Source organism: Lacerta agilis, chromosome 1 (genome assembly GCF_009819535.1).
Source record: "Lacerta agilis isolate rLacAgi1 chromosome 1, rLacAgi1.pri, whole genome shotgun sequence".
NCBI classification, from domain to species: domain Eukaryota; kingdom Metazoa; phylum Chordata; class Lepidosauria; order Squamata; family Lacertidae; genus Lacerta; species Lacerta agilis.
Window position 1 is genome coordinate 10,926,304 of NC_046312.1, and position 19,179 is coordinate 10,945,482.

Here is a 19,179-nt window from a genome sequence, read left to right on the forward strand (position 1 = left end):
TGTTTCTTTTAAGAATTGAAAGTGGAGTTGCCGTCTCAAATGTGGCTTTTTCTTGCATGTCACTGAAGTGATGAGAGGAACCACCAAGGATAGTTCCTCCTTCCCTGTTGCTCTTTGGGGTGGTTCAGACTGGCATGCACACCGCACGGCTCCTCAACAGCTAAATGTAGAGACATCACCTGTTCTCCAAGAATTCTCCAAGATAATAGACAAAGGCTCTGAAATTACATCCGCAAGCTCCTTTGGTACACTTGGATGCAGCTCATCAAGCCCTGGAGATTTGCTGTGCTGGTGTTTTATTGGCAGGGATCTCCTAACACCAGGAAGCATTCAAAACTGTGAGACACATGCAACACTCCTTACATTCTGAAGTGATACAGGTCATTCTACCACCCCAGCACTCTACCACCCCATTCTTCCTCAGGTGTTGAGATCTAGGTCTGAAAAACGGTGGTGTTTGAGACTGTGAACTCACATGGCATTTAATATGTGGTGGAACATTCGTGCTTCTCTGCAAATCACAGATGACAGGTCTTCTTAACAGCTGTTAGCCATGATAAAATTAATCAGAAGAAATATTATCCTTCTAAATACAAGTTGCTGGGGGTAGGGATCATATAATCATAGAACTGCAGAGTTGGAAGGGACCCTGAGGATCATCTAGTCCAACCCCTGCAATGCAGGAATATGCAGCTGTTTTCAGAGCACCTTCGCACTCTGCTTGTGACCTTCTCATATCTCAGGGTTAGGATCTTTTTTGTTTCGGATGTTTATCTCCACCTCACCCGTCAGGCCAGCTTTGACTGGTGGGTGGGGCTATACCCCTGTCAATCACCTGGTGTCAGGCGACTGATAGGTGGGAAATCCTGCCCATCTGTCAAAGTTTATCTGCAGGTTGGGGTCAGCTTCAGCAGTGCGTCCCCTGCGAGCAGCACCCTGGTGAAGCTGCACCCAGCAGGATTCAACTCCACCCATCAGGTGATGTCACCCAGTGATATCAACTGACTGGCAGGGGTGTGTGGCCTGGGGAAATCTGCCATCCCAAATCTAGCCATATCTAGTTAGCTGCTGTGGGAAAACAGGATGCTGCGGGGAAGATGGACTGTTTCAGAGTGATCTAACAGTGCTGCTCTTAAATTCTTACCTGGCCCTTAAGTGATGTGTGTGTGTGAACTGGCCTATGGTGCAGAAGTATTCTTGTCCTTCACCCAGCCACTCTATTTATCATCAATAGGTAATGAAAGTTTACCCATTAACTATTGTTGTCCTCTTTCATAGCATCCTGTCTATTCCAAATTTAACACATGCACATGGAAACACCGAAACTCGCCATCCTTTTAAGCATATGTTTCGCAGGTTCACAATTGGAGAGAGGGAGAGGGCCGCTCGCTATGTTATGTAAGACATAATTTAAAATCTGGAGCTTGGTAGCATCTGTCCATTTTGTATTGATTTTTGCAGGGGACTGGAGGGAGGTGAAAGGTCCTTGTGATTTTTGTAAGAAGGTCCTGTGAGAAAGTTTTCAGGGGAAATCTAAAGATTGTGTCTAAGCCTTGCCTTCCATTAACCCCCCGCTGCTGCTCGTCATCAAGTTATTTTAATGGCTTTCAAAGCAAGTGAGCGGAAAATGGCTTATCTGGAACTTTGAGGAGGCTGAGCTACTAAAACTGTTCTTGCTTTCAAAGTGAAACATACCAATGGGAGGATAGCTTTTTAAAAAGACTTTTGTGAATCTGTTTTAAAATACGGAGATATTTTAAATAAGACATTATAGTTGCAACTCCCACAAAAGTGAAAATCCTCACCTGCTAAATGCTCTATATTAGTGCTTCTCGTTCTGGTGGTTCCTTTTTCTTTTTTTCCTCTTTTAAAAAAGCAAGAAGGCTTTTGAGGTTGCTACAGAGGAATAATGATCTGACCTTGGCAGTTTCTGTCTTCAGGTTTCAGTGGAGAGGTTGGTTGCATATTCTTCAATTCCCCCAGGTTCCACTTTAATTCTACACTTGGGGGAAGCTCATAATGCTATGTCGTTCTTCCCTCACCAGGCTAGGGGTGCAAGAAGGCATCTCTTTCCATTTCACCCTCTATTCGTTGCACGTTTCCATTCTGCTGCAGTTCATCTTCCACCAAAAACTACATTGTTCTCCTTGCTGTCTACTGTGGCAAAATTAGGTAACTTGGTTACGTTGTCATTACTGTATTCCACCTCATTCGTTTCAGTGCAGAGGAAATGCAATGCGAACGAGGTGGGGGGGGGGCGGACATAATTACACATCATTTGCAGACTGAAATCAGCAATAGTGAATACCAACTATACGTACTAGACTGATTTCCAAATACTGTAAATAAATATCTACAATTTCTATTTCCCTCACTGTTTTTGTATGCATGCATTCTCCAACTTCCCTAACACAGGGGGTCCGGGGCAGATGTAGGGCAATGCGAGCAGTGTGGTTGCACTAGGTGCACAGCCAAGAAAGGCGCCTCCCACGGCTTTGGGAAGGAGGCGTGAGGCTCTGACAGGGTCCTAGAGTCCTCCTTCCCAAAGCTAGGCAAGCACTTACCAGGCTTTGGGAAGAAGGTAGGATGGCTCTAGGACCCTGCCAGAGCCTTGTACCTCCTTCCCCAAATCTGCCTTAAGCCAGCACTGCAAGGGCTGGTGGGAGGGCATCAAAGGGCTTTGCACAGAGCAGCATATAACCAAGGTTTGCCCTGGGGGTCTATTGAGAATGGTTCTCAGTGCTAAAGAAAATGTAAAAATCCATTGCATTTCTATTCTTCCCTTCCTCTCAGAATCTCAGTATGCCTGCTAGTGCTTCCCACGTATTTTATCCTCAAAGCAATCAGGTGCATTTGGTTAAACGAGGGGTCAGCAAACTTCTTCAGCAGGGGACCAGTCCACTGTCCCTCAGACCTTGTGGGGGGCCAGACTATATTTTGGAAAAAAATATGAATGAATTCCTATGCCCCACAAATAACCCAGAGATGCATTTTAAATAAAAGGATACATTCTACTAATGTAAAAACACGTTGATTCCTGGACCATCCGTGGGCCGCATTTAGAAGGCAATTGGGCCGCATCCGGCACCCGGGCCTTAGTTTGGGGACCCCTGGGTTAAACTGAGAGAGAGTGACTGAGAGACTAAGCTTCATAGATGGCTGGGGACTTGAACCCTAATCTTTTGGGGGCATTTTCTGACATGCTAATTCAGGGGTAGCCAAAATGATGTCCTCTGGATGTTGCCAGACTACAACTCCCATCATCCTTGACCACCAGCCATGGTGCCTGGGGTAGATGAGAGCTGTACTTGTACTACATCTAGGGGGCACATACCTAACCCCTCTCAGAGGCAGATTTTGGCAATCTTTCATAATATGGTGGTGCCCTGAGCGAGGTCAACATTCAGTGCCACCAAATGGATCTTCTCAATTTGGGATCATCTCAATTTTGCACCCCCTCAGCTCTGCACCCTGTGCAGGGGAACTTCCTGCAGCACTACTCAAAATCCCAGTGCTGCCCCCCCCCCCCAAATAGGGATTAGGCTGCAGATACAGGCCTAATGAGACCAGTACAACAAAGTCATTCTGCTGGGGTCTCTGAAAACACTGGTGTCTATCTTTTCACTGACTACTGTGGAAACGTGCTTAACAATTCCCTATGTAAAGAAAACATTGCATAATAATCAGCATCTATTCCACCCAGTGTTCGAAACACCCATTGTTCTACGCACATTTTGCAACAGAGAATTTCATTAGCGTGAGCAGTTTCTGAGCTCTGGGCGCAGTACTGCACCTAAGATTTCAAATTAAAACTGCAGAGCAAAAGGAAAGGAGGACCTTTTCCTGCCTCCCCACTTCCAGCTACTCTCTGAAGACTGGAGAAAAGACCCTCTTAAGAATATTAGGGGGGTGGGCAGGGGAAGGACTAGACCATGTGAAAAACGAACATAATATCTTAGCTGCAGTCCTTTAATTTTAGCTTGTATACTTGTCATAAAAATGTGCGTCTAGACATTCCATTATTGTGCCCATAACCTCGGTTTAAGGTGCCGTTTAGCTCCTAGCTTTCATATCTCAGTTTCTAACACTGATTCCACCTGATTGTTTCTGAGAGAGAGGCAAAAAGGTGAGGACCCCTTCCTCCGCCAACTTAACCAGGACCCACTGCAATTGGCTCCTTCTCATAACCATCACCTGCCATTCTTTATGTACCACCATTGCCTAAGAGTATAGACTCTACTTTCTCATTTTCCTCTGCCTTCCCTATAAAATATCCTCTCTCTTAGCCATTATTTTGAGTTGTGAATTGCACAGAGTGCTTTGGCGCACCACTGTAGAAAACATGGCTAAATGGTGTTTATTTTAAGGTCTCTTTCTCCGCACTACAGTCACATCGCTGCTTGCTTTCCCCTTTTCATAGAGGGAAGGGTTGGGCCACGATTGACTGTGGATGTTTTGGAAGAAAGCTGGCTCTAGCTGGAAGATTTTCCCCTTGGGAAATAGAAGTGGGGGACCCAACTCAGTGCACCCCAGTTTACCTGCAACCTCACACAATTATTTTATGGGCACCATTCAGTCTTCGTTTTGCGGCATGTACCGGTATGAAGTGTTGGACTGTTCCCAGAATGTATAGCTGGGAGCTGTCATTTTTTTATTTAAAAAATCAAATTCATTATTGAGGGAAAGGGGCCGTACCTCAGTGGTAGAGCATCCATGGTTGAATTCCTCTTCAGAAACCTTGGACAGCCACTACCAGCCAGTGTAGATGGTACTCACCTGGGTGGACCACTCTGTGTAAAGGCAGCTCCTATCTGCAATGCACTCTATGTGGGGCTGCCTTTGAAGGTGACCCGGAAACTACAATTAATCCAGAATGCGGCAGTGAGACTGGTGGCTGGGAGTGGCCGCTGAGACCACATAACACTGGTCCCGAAAGACCTACATTGGCTCCCAGTGCGTTTCCGAGCACAATTCACAGTGTTGGTGCTGACCTTTAAAGCCCTAAACGGCCTCGGCCCAGTAGACCTGAAGGAGCGTCTCCACCCCCATCATTCAGCCCAGACACTGAGATCCAGCACCAAGGGTCTTCTGGCAGTTCCCTCACTACGAGAAGCAAAGCTACAGGGAACCAGGCAGAGGGCCTTCTCGGTAGTGGCACCCGCCCTTCAGATGTCAAGGAAATAAACAAATATCTGACTTTTAAAAGAATCTGAAGGCAGCCCTGTTTAGGGAAGTTTTTAATATTTGATGGTTTTTTATTAGTATTTATTTATTTATTTATTTATTTATACCCCACCCAGCCAGATGCGTGGGGTATAAATAATAATAATAATTATTATTATTATTATTATTATTATTATTATTATTATTATTGGTGGCCACATTCCCTCAGGTGCAGCCTGTTAGGGGTTTACTTATCGAAATTGGCATTGGGATCAGAAGCTGTGGTGAATGGCAGAGGGGCCTTCTTGCTAGTGGCTCCCTCCCTGTGGAACGCCCTCCCATCAGATGTCAAGGAAATAAACAACTCTCTGACATCTGAAGGCAGCCCTGTTTAGGGAAGTTTCTAATGTTTGATGTTTTATCATTTTTTTTAAATATTCTGTTGGGAGCCACCCAGATGGGGGGTATAAATATTACAGTATTATTATTATTATTACTACTACTACTACTTATTTAAAAATGGGCCATATGACACTACTGTAAGTGGTATAATGTGCACCTTTTGGCTCTTTCTTTTACTAAAGCACCAAGTTGCTCCCCCCCCCTCGGGAATCAATTTGTGCCGGTGCCAGTTGCCTCACATCTGCATCCCAGGTTATAACCTTAAATGCAGTTGCTGACCTAGCAGTAAACTGAAGGTAGCAGGAAAAGCCGTAGCTTTGACCCGTGAACCTATCAGGTTTCCTAGTGCCGGCGACATATCCTCCCCCCTTTCAGGTATCAAGTTCAGCATACTACTGTCTGCTTGCTTGAGGGGAAAAAAATGGGCTTTATAGGCAGAATGCGATTGCAGAATGCGATGACAAAGCAATACCTACATAGAGGCATTCTGTGCCTTCCTTCTAAGGAGCTTAAGATGCCATACTTGGTTTCCTTTCTGTTTTATCCTCGCAGCAATCCCGTAAGGAAGGTGTTAAACTGAGAGATAGCGACTGGCCCAGCTTTGTGGCTGGGTGGGGGATTTGAACCCAGGTCTCCCTGGCCCAAGCCTGACGCTTTCTCTCCACTTCCACATGCTGGCAGAAATAACTCACCTATTTAAAATATGGCGGCATTGGTTGCCTCATCACAAGGTAAATCAAGGATTTATAAATCCCAAGAGTAAAAGCTGTGTCTGTTTGTGTCTACAAATCCACCTCATGATGCTGTCTTAACAATAAAGGGAAACTTTGCAGATTTTTAGCTTACCTGTCCTCGGAGCTGATGGGTTTGAAATAAACATAGTGGCCTGGCCCCCTGTATCACATGAACAGCTGGAGAAGTGAATGCACGTCTCAGATGTTTGTTTTCCCTCCTAATGGGTAAAAAACGACACCTTTTGAACAGTAAAACTATACTGCCTTCACCATCTGGATGCAGTTTCATTACAGTCTCCTGCCAAAATATAACCCTCGCTTTGAAGACTAAAATGGATACGGTTTGTAAAAATTACAGTGCGGCTTTTGGGTTGTGTACCATTCATGGGAGGGGGGGAGGAGATAGTTTCTACTCGTCCCCTGATGGGTTGGTTCAAATGTCTTTTTAGTTCAAGATAGCCAACTTACAGCTGAGATACCAACAGGATTCATTCTTGGTGCCTGAAGCAGAAAATACCAATTAAACCCTCTGTGGTAGTATAACATAAATACAATAGCAAATGAAAATAATAGTGACACAGCCTTAAATCTGTTTACCGAGGCTGGCCGCCTCACCTTGCCCAATGGTAGAGCCGGCCATGATGCTTGCCAACTCAGTGGAGGAGAGAGCTAGATACAGAGGTGGGTGGGGGTATTCTTATAGCAGCCTGATTTCATCCATTCCCCCCTGAAGTTTGGGGTTGTCCTCAAACACCTCAGAGCTCCCAATGGACACTGGGAAGCGCAGTATCACAGCTGAAGATAACAATCTCATCCAATTATTCAGTACCAACAGTCATCTGTTTACTGATCACATTTGCATCCCACTCTTCCTCCAAGGAGCTCAGGGTGGTATTTATGGGGATTATCCCATATTGCCCTCATGAAAACCCCGTGAAGTTTAGATTAGGTTGACAGGCAAGGTTGTCAAGAGAGGTAGGCAGATGTTTGAACTCGGGGCCAAGTCCAGTGCTGTATCTGCTACACCAGACTTTTCGCCCACTTCAGGGGGTGTTGGCATGCCATGCTTCTTGCAACGGGGCATAGAAAGGAGCTCAGTTCAGTTTGTTCCGTAGAAATCTGTGCAAGCCCAAACGTGCTGCCTCTGTCTTGCGATGTACAATTTATGTTGATAATTCCGATTTCACAATATCGCACGGAGAATAGACTTGTGTGTTTCCTTTCAAAATCCCCTCCTGGTTTTAAGCGGCAATTGGCACGGAAGGCGAAGCCTTGTTTTCTCTTCCTCGTTAATTCTGTTTACACGAAGGCCGTGCTCAAAGTGATGCCCTAAAACAGGGCTAATTGAAACAATGTAGGGGTGGAGGCATGCAAATGGAAATGCACACTAACGAATCGCGCCAAGTTCAGATTGACCTAGAGGTACAGAGCGTGCCAGGGCATTGCCATAGTCACTGGAGATGTTAGCTATTGGCTTGACATGACAGTAGCTGGCATTAATAATGCAGCTGGCGCAAAAAAAACCAAAAAAAAAAAAAAAACCACCAATCCAACAACCCCAAATTATGAAATCTCCCGTCATCTTTTCTTGCAGACCACATGGATGTGAAATCAATTTCCATTAAGCTAAAATGGAAAATGGATAAACAAAGTGGGAGCGAAAAGTGCAGCAGACAAGGAGATGGTTCATGTCGGTTAAGCATCTTCCTCTTGTTTTTGTGTAGCTAGCACAGCTTGGCTTAGGGAGAAAGGATGTCTGCCTTATATTGAGTCAGACCCATTGGTCCATCCAGTCCAGAATGGGGAACCTGTTGGCACTGACAGTAGTCAAAGCTTTCCCAGCCTCCCTACCCCAGAGGTTTTTAACTGGAAATGCCAGGGGTTGAATCTGGGCCCACCTGAATGAAAAGCAAGTGTTTTGCTACTGAGCTTGGAGACGGTACATGTCGCAGATCATTTTCAAATGTAGATAGCTCAGTTTGTTAGAGCCTGGTGCTGATAACACCAAGGTTGCAGGTTCAATCCCCATATGGGACAGTTCCATATTGCTGCATTGCAAAGGCTTAGGCTAGATGATCCTCAGGGTCCCTTCCAACTCTGATTCCTTTAACTAAAAACCTGAGTGCCTAGAGGGAGCACCTTCATACCTTACCTTTAAAATGACAAGATCTTTTTTCTGAGTTTATACCGGGTGGTGGTGGTGGGGAGTAGTATTTTGCAGTCTTTTCGAGTAGGATCTTCTCAGTTGTGGCATCCATGTTATGGCACACTCTCCCTAAGTAGATGCTGCTGGAGGCTACCGTCGTCTTAGCTATTTGCAGGGGGCAGGGGTTGCATGCAAAACATTGATCCACTTGATTACATCACATTTAAATGTTCAAATGCACAAACTGGTTGCAGGAAGAGAAATAAACAAGCCTGTTGTTTACTTTGCCAACCCTGAAAAGTCGAGCAGTTTCTAATGTGAGGCTACATTTTGCATCAGTGGAGGCTACTGTCACAGAGCAAGCCAGCAGTAAATCACACACTGCTCAAAGTTGGCGTTAACTCTTCATTAGCAAAAGCATGATCTTCCCAGACTCGGCTGAGTGTCAGGCCTAATGAGCACAGCTGCCCATCCCCAGTAGGTCTTCTTGCTCCATGAATCAGTTGCCGAGACTCCCCAGAACCCTTCCTCTCCAGGGCTTTTTTTCAAGCAATCAGAGACTGCACCTGCGTGCAGCCTGCCATTGCTACGCCCATTTCAGCCCTCATGATTCTGGGAGAGGGGAGCTTGTCTCAGCAGGAAGGGGAGGCCCCTGTGACTCTTACCCAGCCTGACTCATCTCTGCCTCTTGACCTCCCTCCCACTTGCCTGCTTCAGATTCTGATTCTGATTCTGGACTTCTCTCTGCCACAGACTCTCCTAGCTCACTAAACCCTGTTACCTTTTCAGCTTCCGACATTTCCTCCTCCCAGTCTGCTCCCTCTTCTCCCTCTGACCACTCGTCGTCGTCCCACCACCACTCCCCGGCCTCTGAGCCTTCATCCCTTGATGGTTCCCCAGCTGGTGCCTCCCACCGTTCCTCTGTGTCCAGCCAGTCCATAACAGCTACTGACTTGCTCCCCCATAAGTTGAGACACAAGCAAAGGGATCTTAACACTCTCGCTACCATTACTCAGTTGTGTCTCCCAAGTAGCAGGCAGAGGTTGGGATGCATAATAATGGCTGCAGTAGTTGCAGTTGTGGGGCTATGTTAGGGGCCCTACAAAACGCCCCCCCACACACACACACCAGTGATTCCCATTTGCCCATCTCTTCATCATACTATGAATATGCAGGTTTGTTGAACAGGAGAAAGATAAATCAGTGCCACAAACTTGCCCATTTCTTGATAAAAATCACCATAAGCACAGTTGGATTTATTGTTCTGCAAAGTACACAGAGTCATATAACCATTGGCAACTGTTTACCTGGAATTAATAATTAGCAGCCTTCATAGCGGACTCTTAGCAAAGAGCCAGGCATTTGGCACAATAGAAACTCGGCTGCATAGAGCCGAGTTCAAATTGCATTACACAAGGACAATGGCAGCAAATGGCAGTCATTTGAGTTTCTGCCACAGCAAACAATGGGATGCTGGACACTTTCATTTGTTTATTGCATTATTTATTTGGACAGGTGCAAGCTGGCTATGCAAAATTGAATCTTGCTCCTAGATATTCCTTTGCAAAGCTTTGTTGGACCAGTGCATAAGCGAAAACATGCATATCCTAGCAGACTCTAAATCTTTTTATGTCTTCATTACTGTAGATTAAACAGTCCACAAAAGTGGGAAGCTCTGTCACTGTAGTGTGCTACTAAATTAAACTGTTTGAGTTTTCTGGAAAACTTTCGAATTGGGAAATTTTCTGCAAATTTTTACATTACCTTATGCAAATTTGAATAGGATAATTTACATTGGAAAGCTTCCAGCTTTCTTTGGGAAATCTTCTGAAGGCCTAGCTTAGTGATCTAATCTAGCATGTATATTTTTATTGTATTTGGTAAAGAAAGATAAGAATTTGAAATTGTGCAAGGCATAAGTAACACAGCAAGCCTGCAACTTACACAGGGATTATGTTCCAGGGATCGCACCTAAGGCCAGAATCGCATATAGTGAAAACACATTGGGTTCAATGGCAGGTGGGATTGCCAGAGTCTGTATTTGCACCCAAAAGTAATCTACTTGTGTTCTCTTTGTTGCTGCATCATGGAATAATGCATGAACCAGACCTTTGGGTTTAGTAAGTAAAGCGTTTTAAACTTACTTAAGAGTGTGTTGTCTGTTCATTGGCAGAGGGATAGAGAGAGGTGGGGGCAAGAGCTTTAAAGCAGGCTAAACGGGATTTGCAAAAGAGTTTAACAACTTTTATTCCATGCTATACTGCTGCTTAATACTGAGAGTGTTTTTAACCCTGCTGGGTGCTCTCTCCCACTGGAGAGTGCAAATCCCCACATTTTGAAAGAAAAGGCACCCCCCTTACAATCACCTGAAGCCCATTTGGAAGGTTGTGGGGCTTTTGTGAACTACGTGGGATGGGGTGAATCTCTGCAGGGAGTGATCAGGCCTGAACCCCATGTTGTTTGGGAGGGACCCCCTGTCTGCCTGAGAGGGTTTTCAGGGCAGGTGGGTAGCCGTGTTGGTCTGCCATAGTCGAAACAAAATAGGAAACAAAATAGGAAATTCTTTCCAGTAGCACCTTAGAGACCAACTGAGTTTGTTCTTGGTATGAGCTTTCGTGTGCATGCACACTTCTTCAGATACACTGAAACAGAAGTCACCAGATCCTTAAATATAGTGAGGGAGTGGGGAGGGGTATTACTCAGAAGGGTGGTGGGAATGGGTGATCAGCTGATAGGTGTGGAAAACCTGTTGACGACTCTAAACGGCTGCAATTAGTCTTGCAGGGAAAGGCAAGGGGTGAGATGGCTAAAGGGTTTTCAGGGGTCACAAGTGATATCTGGGTGAAGGGGGGTGGGTGGGAAACTTTCCCTCTGAACACCCTTAACTTATCTTAGGATCCAAGCCTGCATATTTAACTAAATGCACACACGCACACACACACCATGACATCTCCTTATAGATTTGGTCAGTTTTAACTGCTTTTAGAGCTGCTTACGTTTTAGGAGAATTTCTCCTACGATGAGCAACCACTTTGTAATTGTTGTTGTTGTTCAGTCGTTCAGTCGTGTCCGACTCTTCGTGACCCCATGGACCAGAGTACGCCAGGCACGCCTATCCTTCACTGCCTCTCGCAGTTTGGCCAAACTCATGTTAGTAGCTTCAAGAACACTGTCCAACCATCTCATCCTCTGTCGTCCCCTTCTCCTTGTGCCCTCCATCTTTCCCAACATCAGGGTCTTTTCTAGGGATTCTTCTCTTCTCATGAGGTGGCCAAAGTACTGGAGCCTCAACTTCAGGATCTGTCCTTCTAGTGAGTACTCAGGGCTGATTTCTTTGAGAATGGATAGGTTTGATCTTCTTGCAGTCCACGGGACTCTCAAGAGTCTCCTCCAGCACCATAATTCAAAAGCATCAATTCTACGGCGATCAGCCTTCTTTATGGTCCAGCTCTCACTTCCATACTTTGTAATTAGCCTTGTGGAAATGTCTTATAAACCAGCCATTGGATAAACAGTCAGTGTCAACAAAAGCAAAAAGCCTAGTTAAACTTCTAGAAGTTCAGAAGCTTATTATCCAAGGCAATGTGGTAGTCGCCTAATCCCCACCAACTGTTCTGTGTTCAGTTGCCCTGACAAATTCCGTATATAAGCCTTCAGGCCTGCCTTTGTTGCGCTGCATCTTCACCCACCCAGCGACTCAGTTTCATCCTTTTTCTTTTCCCCCCCACCTGGCTTAAGGTTTTCAACATGCTGCCAAATGAGCCTTGTTCACACATTGCAACAATTCATTTATGTAAAGTATTTCTTAGCTGCTGTTCATCAAAAGATGAACCAGGGCGTTGTGCAAAAGTGTGAATGAAATTCTGCCTATGTGCAGATATGATTTTAAACCAACAAATAAACACAGCACAATGAAACAAGGAGCCTTTTGCCACCCGAGGCCCTTCTCCCCGTGCTTCCTCTGAGGGAGTTGAGCATGGTGGCAATGCAAGAATGGGCCTTTTTGGTGGTGGCTCCCCACTTGTACAGTGCTCTCTCTGGGAAAGCAAGCCTGGTGCTAAATGCTAAAATATTGCTGTACATTCAGGCCTTTGATCATTAATCTGAAGGGCAGTGAACGAGCAGGTTTCGGCCTGTTTCAGGATTTGCCTTTTTATAATTAATCTTGGATGAGCATGCTTAGCTGTTGTGCTTTATATGGGTTTTTTAAGCTTTATGCTATAAATTGCTTTGGAAAACCCCTTGGTGTGAAATGGCAAATAAATGAATGAAAACTCAAAGGCTGAAAATAGGTTGTAGCGTAATTCCAGAAAATACAGGGGTAACATGTGACATTTCCTTAGTTCTCACAAGGACTAGATGGTGAGAAATGAAGCCTAGAGTAGATGCTCAACCTTGGTGATGAGGTGTGTCTAGTGGAAATCTAGTGTGTGCACTGCCACAGGAGGAACTGCAAAATGATCACTCAGGGCTGTGACTATCTCTTAATAGACTGCAATGTTTGCTATGTGTGGCAGTGATCATGAGTCCCTACTTCTCAATTTGTACTGTATTATTTTATTCACTGTGGCTTGCAGTCTGTTTCATTGATTGTAGTTTAGAAATAATTTATTGTAATTGTTAAGAGTGGAATTCTGTTTAATTTTTATATGCTGATATTATTATTCTTTTTTTTTGAAGTATTTTCATTATTATTCTATACTATTCTAATGATTGCTGAACGTTACTTTATTTGATGTAGGTTGTTTGTTTTAAAGCTATGTTTTATTGTCACATTTTTGTGTTGCATTAGATTATTGTAAGGTGTACATTCTTTGTTTCTTCAGCTTGTAAACCGCCTTGAGTATTGTAAGATAGAAAGTCGGTATACAAATTGAAAGTGATGATGATGATGATGATGATGAGCTGTCCCTCTCATATATTCACAAATGAAATGTGCCTTGTTGATGGACATGCAAGTGTTCCCTGCAATAAACTGTGGTTTTTCTACTTCCTCATCTCCAGATAATTGCCCCACGTATGAATGAATCAGACAAGTCATAATAGAGTTGCAGATGCTTGGGTATTTCTTTGTAGTAGGTAACAACTTTCCCTGATTTGAGACCGGACCTGGCTGTGAGGTAACAAGTTTTTATTTAGCAGGAAGATTGTTGGCACCCGTCTGTCTTAAGAGACAAGGGAGCGTGCCTCTGGGCATGAAGTCAAACCGCTGTGTTAGCAGCACCGAAGTGACCTCCCTGGGGTGCAAACCTGGGCAGTGAGTATGGAGGTCCTGGGCTGCCCAGGTGACAAAACTCCTCTCAGCCTGGCTGACATGGTCCAAAGGAAAGCAGAGCAAGATGTTTGGCACTGCAGGAGTTGCCAGAAGGAGGCGTACAGGGTGCCATCCACCTGTCTTTGGGACTCTGCACTGGATTTGCATGGGACTTACTCCTTAGCCCCTTTTTTCTTCTCCCGGAGATATCCTGCAAGGCAGCAGAGGTTTGGGATCAGAGTTTTCCTTCTCCTAGATGGGCTCCCTTCCCAGGTGGATGAGCCCCACCTGCCCCTCACTTCCCTCTACAGCTCGTGCAGAAACCACCTTCTTGACTGCTGGACCCACTATTGGTCTCGCCCACTCAATCTGCCAGGGCCTGTCTTCGCATGTACTTCATGCCCAATCTCATCCCGGGTAGTATTGGAAAAGACTTCAGCCTGAGTCATTGGAGAGCTACCGGCTGCCTTGTCCGGCTAGACAGCATTGGGTCAAATGGACCACTGGTCTGACTCCATAGTTGTCATCTGCACATAAATTGCAGAAGTTTTTATTGATTCAGCCCGCCTTAGAAAACCAGCAGTTTTCTGATGCTTGATCACCATTCTCAGTAGCATCCTTGGCTGGCTTTTTCAAACCACCTTACTTGTGCTGTGTTTGTGCCTAAATATGTGAGCAGTGTGAAGAGAAGGGTTCCAGTATGTTTCACAGCTGAGTGAAAATATTATGTACATGGCGTGTTTTATGTGCAACCATGATAAGGTGCAGGAACCTTGCTCTCTCTTGCTATTGGTCATCCAGTGGGGAATTTTTAAAGGAGACCAAGAAGGTCAACAGAAGCTGGGATGGTGCTGGGATGGTGCTTCTAGACCCCGTGAAGTCCACTATCTCTCTTCCAGTGGCACCAGTCCCCCACCCCCAACATTGATTTCCCTTTACCGCCATAGTTCTTGGCAAGATATTCTAAACTGAGCAAATGTATTTATTGTAACACTATTTCTATGCCACCTCTCTGTCGGATACAAACAGCTTCCAACATAAGCTACAATAGCATTTAAACTGCACACATATATGGAACGATTGATTGATTGATTGATTGATTGATTGATTGATTGATTGTATGGGGATAAAGACTAACATGCTGTACTAATTGTTAGGGGTGGCTTTTTTGTTTTGCAGAATGGCATTTCAAAGAATTGGGATTTCATGAGGACGCATGACAGGTAAATTTTGCAGCATTTTTTTCTTTTACATATTTCTTCAACCAATCAATTTTCTCTCTCACCTTATCTATTTGTCTGTCTGTCTGTCTGTCATCTTAACAGTCATATAGCACTTCTGATTGTTCCCTTTCATCATCCTTCATATACCAAACCCTCTAAGGTGAGCCGGTTGTCCTAGAAGGTCTGGCATTGAAACTAACAGTTAGAGAGAGAGAGAAAGAAAGTATTGCTTAGGGACGTTTGGTGAATTCACAGAAGAGGCAAAATTCAAACCAGATATTTCCTGAATTATAGTTCAGTCTCTTAACCAGTCTTATTTCCTCCATGAAATCCATTTGGTTGTGTACAAACAGCAAATCTCTATGAAAGGCCTGGCACTTAGACCATCCTCTCAAAGGGGAACAGTGCATCAGGAAGGAGGTTTCAGCTTTGGGTCTGGGCTGATATGTTGGTTTTAGCCATACAGGGAAATTCAAAACATGGCTATGCATTCAAGCATACCATCCACCCCCCAATGTTCATTCTGACGCAGTATATTTTATGTATGAACCATTCCTCATTCCCCTCCTAATAATTTGAATTGGCTTTCTGGGCCAAATCAGATGTGATATTAATAGAATAATAGATTGGGGCTGCATCACACGGAGAGGGTAAGTTTAACCCTTCCCAACTACATTCCTATTGAAAACCCCCACGCTGCTGTTAGCCATATACTGTATTGAAAAAAGCTTCCCCCCCTCCCACGCATCTATTTTTAAATTTCAAAAGCCCTGACGTGTTTCCAAGTGATGCGTTTAGTGTCACGTCTAGTTTGACCCTTGGTTTAGACTCTTTGTATGCCCACAGAGGAAGGGAGTTCCAAAGTCAGGGAACACACTTCAAAAACATCACTGTTCGGCTTGGAGAAGAGAGGGCCAGTCTCCAGAGGTTTCCTTTGGGGGATTAGAGAGATCAGTGAATTGCTGGAAATGCAGTACCTCGCTACGCCTTGCTGTTCTCTAACATAATAACTTCATAAATTGTTTCTCCAGCATATAACACTTCATAAGTATTGCTGCTATGATACCTAGCAGCTTTTTAAAGGGGGGGGGGAGGGAAGAGAGAGAGAGAGAGATTACAGAGAAAAGCTCACTAAATATGTTTTCTAGAAGGGCTGGGTGGGGTTTTTTACAATTATAGTTTTTAAAGGACTTTTTCACAGGACGTTTTTAAAATAGCTGCTTGCTGTTTTACATGATTGCATAAGGTGCATGTGTCACACCAGCCATCTCTGGTCACAAAACATTTGTTGCCTTCACATGTGCAGCAGCTGTCATCCTGAAACTTTTTTTGTGACTACAGAGCACAGCATTCAACCGCATCTTGCTCTGCACTGCAGCCTTTCTACCTTCGTAGGAATACAAAGGGCTTCTTCACCCCAGGCCCCTAAGTTTGTCATCCGGAACTGCTAATGCAGAGATCAATTTTATTTTGGGGTAGAACTCTCTGTGAATGCCTCCTGCGTTGCAAGCCTCTTGCGTTCTTTTATTTATTTATTTATTTCGTGGCTCGACCAGTTTCGTAATCTGCCCTTCCTCAAACGTGCAGCACGCATGGGGGGGGGTCACCCGATTTGCTTATCCTTGCAACATACCCGGATCCTTCAACCACTCCTCATAAGACTTGGTTTCCAGACGTTTGATCATCTTGGTTGCCCTCCTCTGCACACCTTCCAACTTGTCAACATTCATCTTAAACTGTGGTGCCCGGAACTGGACGCAGTATTCCTGGTGCAGTCTGACTAAGGCAGAATAGAACTATCACTTCCTTGATCTGGATACTACTGTTGAAGGCAACCTAGAATAGCATTAGTTCCCCCCCCCAGCTGTTGCTGCATCACACTGTTGACTCGTGTTAAGCTTGTAGTCCACCAAGACTCCTAGATCCTTTTCACATGTTGAAAGCAGCCAATTCCAGGCATTGGAGGAAGGATTGTGGGTGACGGGCGAACTGTTCTGGCCTCTAATACAGATGTTCCATGCACTGAACAAGCAACATAATGCCCACATATTAACTTAACTCCCTTGCATTACAAAGCTACTGTATACATGCCACCGGCATTGAAAACTCATATTCATTTCATTGGCACTTACACAAAAGACATTGCTCCTCTCAGTCAAATTGGCTGTGGCTAATGCTGTGGCGTGCCTGGCGTGCTCTGGTCCATGGTGTCACGAAGAGTCGGACACGACTGAACGACTGAACAACAACAACAACAACAACAATGCTGTGGTCTAAACCACTGAGCCTCTTGAGCTTGCCGATCAGAAGGTCAGCGGTTCGAATCCCCGCGACGGGATGAGCTCCCGTTGCTCGGTCCCTATTCCTGCCCACCTAGCAGTTTGAAAGCACGTCAAAGTGCAAGTAGATAAATAGGTACCGCTCCAGCGGGAAGGTAAACAGCATTTTTGTGTTCTGCTCTGGCCACATGACCCAGAAGCTGTCTGCAGACAAACGCCGGCTCCCTTGGCCTATAGAGCGAGATGAGCGCCGCAACCCCAGTCGTCGGCGACTGGACCTTACGGTCGGGGTACCTTTACCTTTAATGATGTTGAGATTTGAATGACTGAAACCATTGTACTACTTTTTTTTAATAGATTCATTCATTAGTCTTTCCACATTGTTTACTCCTCTTTTCCTTCCTTTTTAACATCACAACTGGAGATCAGTCGCCTTTGCGGTCTCAATTGTGACGCAGTGCGTTAAGCTGTGGGACTCTGCTAAAAGAAAGTTTCCTTTTTTAGTAGCGATGCATTAAGATTGCAAAATAAGATATTTCGAATGCGCTCATAATATTCCAAATTTAAGTAACCACTAAAGATAACAAGATTCCAAAACTACTTGGCCTTCAGTCCCAGGTCCATGAATGTTGTAGAAACTACTAAGCATATTTTTTTAAAAAGAACCAAGCTCATTAAATTAGCCAATGTGAGCATATACTAGATCCGTCTTTCCCAAGCTGGTGCCCTACAAATGTTTTGGATGAAAACTGCCATCAGTACCAACCAGCATTGCTGTACATCTTTCAAAGGTAACATTCATAAGGTAGTTTTAAAGCACATGCCCACCTCTGAAGAATTTATATTGTAAATTGCCCCTGATGACACAACCTTGATGGCAGAAAGTGAGGAGGAAATAAAGAACCTTTTAATGAGGGTGAAAGAGGAGAGCGCAAAATATGGTCTGAAACTCAACATCAAAAAAACTAAGATCATGGCCACTGGTCCCATCACCTCCGGGGAAGAAATGGAGGCAGTGAGAGATTTTACTTTCTTGGGTTCCATGGTCACTGTAGATGGTGACAGCAGTCACGAAATTAGAAGATGCCTGCTTCTTGAGAGAAAAGCAATGATAAACGTAGACGGCATCTTAAAAAGCAGAGACATCACCTTGCCGACAAAGGTCCGTATAGTTAAAGCTATGGTTTTCCCAGTAGTGATGTATGGAAGTGAGAGCTGGACCATAAAGAAGGCTGATCGCCGAAGAATTGATGCTTTTGAATTATGGTGCTGGAGGAGACTCTTGAGAGTCCCATGGACTGAAAAAAGATCAAACCTATCCATTCTGAAGGAAATCAGCCCTGAGTGCTCACTGGAAGGACAGATCCTGAAGCTGAGGCTCCAATACTTTGGCCACCTCATGAGAAGAGAAGACTCCCTGGAAAAGACCCTGATGTTGGGAAAGATGGAGGGCACAAGGAGAAGGGGACGACAGAGGACGAGATGGTTGGACAGTGTTCTCAAAGCTACTAACATGAGTTTGGCCAAACTGCGGGAGGCAGTGAAAGACAGGAGTGCCTGGCGTGCTCTGGTCCATGGGGTCACGAAGAGTCGGACACGACTAAACAACAACAGTGTTGTTAACTGCAGTGTGTTAAGGGTGCTGGGAGTGGTAGCTCTCTGACAGAGGCTGTGTGTGCACCATAAATTTAAAGCACATGGTTATGCCCAAAGAATCCTGGGAATTGTAGTTTATCCTTTACAGAGCTACTCTTTCCCAGCACTCTTTAAATGTATGCAGATGTGTCTCAAATGCATGTTATATATGCAGCTGAAAAGAAAGAAGTCATAAGATCCTTTTACAGGTTTGGGAGGTCTGAGTCGCACTTTTTTCATGTCAGCCCTCAGGCGTAGCACCCTTAACCTTTGTGGGCTTAATGATGACGTACAGAAGAGTGCCCACAAAAACGAGAGGCAAGCCTCCGACTGAGGCAGAGTC

General features: G+C 44.8%; 1 protein-coding gene across 1 annotated transcript in view; it reads left to right on the forward strand.

Moving 5' to 3' along the window:
* NUDT14 (nudix hydrolase 14) overlaps nucleotides 1–19,179 on the forward strand; it is a 52,321-nt gene that overhangs the window by 11,400 nt on the left and 21,742 nt on the right. The window contains exon 2 of the mRNA XM_033138184.1: nucleotides 14,879–14,922. Coding sequence (XP_032994075.1) covers nucleotides 14,879–14,922 — 44 coding nt within the window. The remainder of the gene's footprint in view (nucleotides 1–14,878; nucleotides 14,923–19,179) is intronic.